The sequence below is a fragment of the Pundamilia nyererei genome, unplaced genomic scaffold (assembly GCF_000239375.1).
Source record: "Pundamilia nyererei isolate P.nyererei 1_Seehausen unplaced genomic scaffold, PunNye1.0 scaffold00016, whole genome shotgun sequence".
Classification (NCBI taxonomy): domain Eukaryota; kingdom Metazoa; phylum Chordata; class Actinopteri; order Cichliformes; family Cichlidae; genus Pundamilia; species Pundamilia nyererei.
This window is the reverse complement of record NW_005187417.1, coordinates 3,665,491-3,668,121: the sequence shown is the minus strand read 5'-3', so window position 1 is coordinate 3,668,121 and position 2,631 is coordinate 3,665,491. Positions and strand designations below refer to the sequence as shown.

General features: G+C 39.0%; 1 protein-coding gene across 1 annotated transcript in view; it reads right to left on the bottom strand.

The window, feature by feature from the left end:
• Window positions 1-6: 6 nt before the first annotated feature.
• The window catches only part of man1b1a (mannosidase, alpha, class 1B, member 1a), a 24,315-nt gene continuing 21,690 nt past the window's right edge, over window positions 7-2,631 (bottom strand). The window contains exons 14-15 of the mRNA XM_005725581.1: window positions 1,853-1,984; window positions 7-1,431 (exon numbers count right to left, since the gene is read on the bottom strand). Coding sequence (XP_005725638.1) covers window positions 1,222-1,431; window positions 1,853-1,984 — 342 coding nt within the window. The 3' untranslated portion in view covers window positions 7-1,221. The remainder of the gene's footprint in view (window positions 1,432-1,852; window positions 1,985-2,631) is intronic.

Sequence of the window (2,631 nt, the reverse complement as noted above, 5' to 3'; positions counted from 1 at the left end):
GGGGTTATATTCCAGGCCATGACTCCATGATCTAATTGCAGGTCATTGATGACACCTTTTTTTTGTAAAGTACACAAGAAGCTCAAATGAGTGGTGGTTACAGTATTGCATTTTAGTAAGTGCATTCAACCAAAGTTTGATCAAACACATACTCTGAAAGAACAAAGACTGCAAAGCTTCTTGTGCCAAGATTATTCAAGACTTATTACATTGTTATTACATCTGTAGAGCCAGTTTACTGGCACACAGGTAACACCTAAAGAACCACGACTGCTTTAATGCTACACAAAAAAGGTAAAGATCGTAAACAACAGCCACATTTTTCTTTACAAACACAGATATGGCTGTTCAGGAATTTAATTCATTTAACTCTTTATTTTGCAGAATCATGTAAATCACAGCTAAAAAGTGTAAAAGTGATATAGAAGAAGACAAAAAACAAAAAAGAGCAATGAAAAGTAACGGAGGTCAACAGCTGGAAGCTGCACAGCATGAGGGTGTAAAAATCGGTATTTGTCCTATTATTTTACTTGAAGACTTTTTTTAAAATCAAAGACATAAATGTTCAGTATTAGGAAAGCTCTGATTTCCTCTGCAGCTAGGCACTGACTTGTGACCTGGAACTGATCCCCTGTGTGCTGCAGTAGCCCATAGCTCCCACACACAGGGGTATAGGGCCACACGGAGTAACAAAATCCTGAGGGGTTTTTGACTTGTGTCATTTTTATATGTGAATAAGTGCCAGTGTAAAGATAACTATGCGTCACACCACACTCACACACTAGAGCCAAACGTTTAAATATAAAATTCAGCTGAACGTGCTCAAAACATTTCAATCACTGCCCTTCAAGCATGAGAGTCAACAGACACCTAAACAGCCAGGACTCCTCAACATGTAGGACTAATGAGAGTTTTTGAACTCACATAGCAAAAATGAACAAACAAGAAGATTCTCAGTCACCCAAGTACTAAATAAAAGTGTTCCCGGTAGCTTGATCTGAGTTTTAAAAAGTTGTTGTTGTTTTTTTTACATTAGAGACCAGCTCTGTCACTAACCTTTTCCTTAGGAAAAATTAACAAAACCCCCAAAAACAAATTAAACTCCTTTACATATCAGGCAGACAGCACAGATCTGCTTTCACACAGCAGTTCAGCTTGGACGGAGACTTAGAGATGCACCTGACTCCACGGGCCTGATTTTCACTGATGTCTCCAGTGTATTCACTTAGGTGGAGAGGGCCATATGGGGAGAGGATGGGCTTCTGTGTTAAAGACATACTTGTCTAGACTGAGAAGCTCCATGTCATCAGAGAAGAGCAGATAGAAGTACTTCAATGTCTCTCCCAAGAAGAAACTCTCCATCTTGTCCCGGGGCCCGGTGCTAAGTGGGTCGCGGACGTTGTTAATGGATGTGTAGCCACCACCAGAGACCTGCAAGAATAGAGGCACCTAATCAGAAAGTTAATTTCCCCATTGGGAAGCAGAAAATATATCATAATGCAAATTAAACTTTTCCAATGCTCCCCAAAGTTTTACACATGAAAAACAATCAGCTTTCCGTGCATGCACTGTGAAGCCACAAGAGAGGGAGACATTGAACTGTGGTCTTTTCTTTTCTCCATCAGTAATCAGTCTGCACTGCTTTACTTTTTATTTTTGTAAGTTGAAATAAGTGTGTGAACCTAATCATTTTCTTTTATGATCAAAAACTTAAGAAAACTGCAACTGGACTGGACTTTTAAATGATTAAAGCCAATGTTCAATGTACAAATTTACCCCCCCCAAAAAATCAGATTCATTTACTGGCTAGTAATGAAAACGCATAATATGATCCATATTCCGCTGTCTGTACCTTTGTGTACTTATTGAAACTCTGCAGCATGTCCCATCCCCAGTCTCTGTACTTGGCATCTTTGGTGAATCTGTACATGTAGAAGAGACTTTCCACAGTTTCTGGTCTCAGCAGGTTGTGTCTGTCTGCAGGCTGAAGTGTACAGGAGAAGTTGTCAGAACATTGTACAATAAAAACAACAACAAAAAAGATGACATAAAGATCAGTGTTTCAGCTTGACCCTTAATACAACCAGTCAGTCCCACAGAAAATGAAAAATACCATTTTGATGACATCTTATAAGAGCAGCAAGGCTACAGTTAAGATTAAATACAAGCTAAGAGCAGGGAGGATCAAAACTCAGTGACTGCACAACAGACATCTGGACAGCAATGAAGTCCGACTCTGTAAACCCCAAGCTGTATTATTATACTACTTTCTACCTTACAGTACCTACACAAAATACCTAGACTGAGCATGTTTAATGTCAAAATCATGTCTAAAAGCAACTTGTGTCCAGAAACGTCAGGTGCACACTCACACAATGTGTAAAATCCTTGAGAATTTCAAACGCCTTCCTTAGTTTTTATAACAGAATTGAAATGAGCTCCTGAAATGTTTCAGAACCGTATTTTAATATTCATAGAAGTGGCAGAGCAGAGAACAGTAACCATATAAACCTACAAGCTGTTAATGAAAAATGAAATGAGCTTTGAGGAGGGTTAAGGAGGGTACAGTCATGACTTTGACAACAAACAAACTCACTGATTAAAATTTCCCTCAAAAGGGTCAAGAACTCT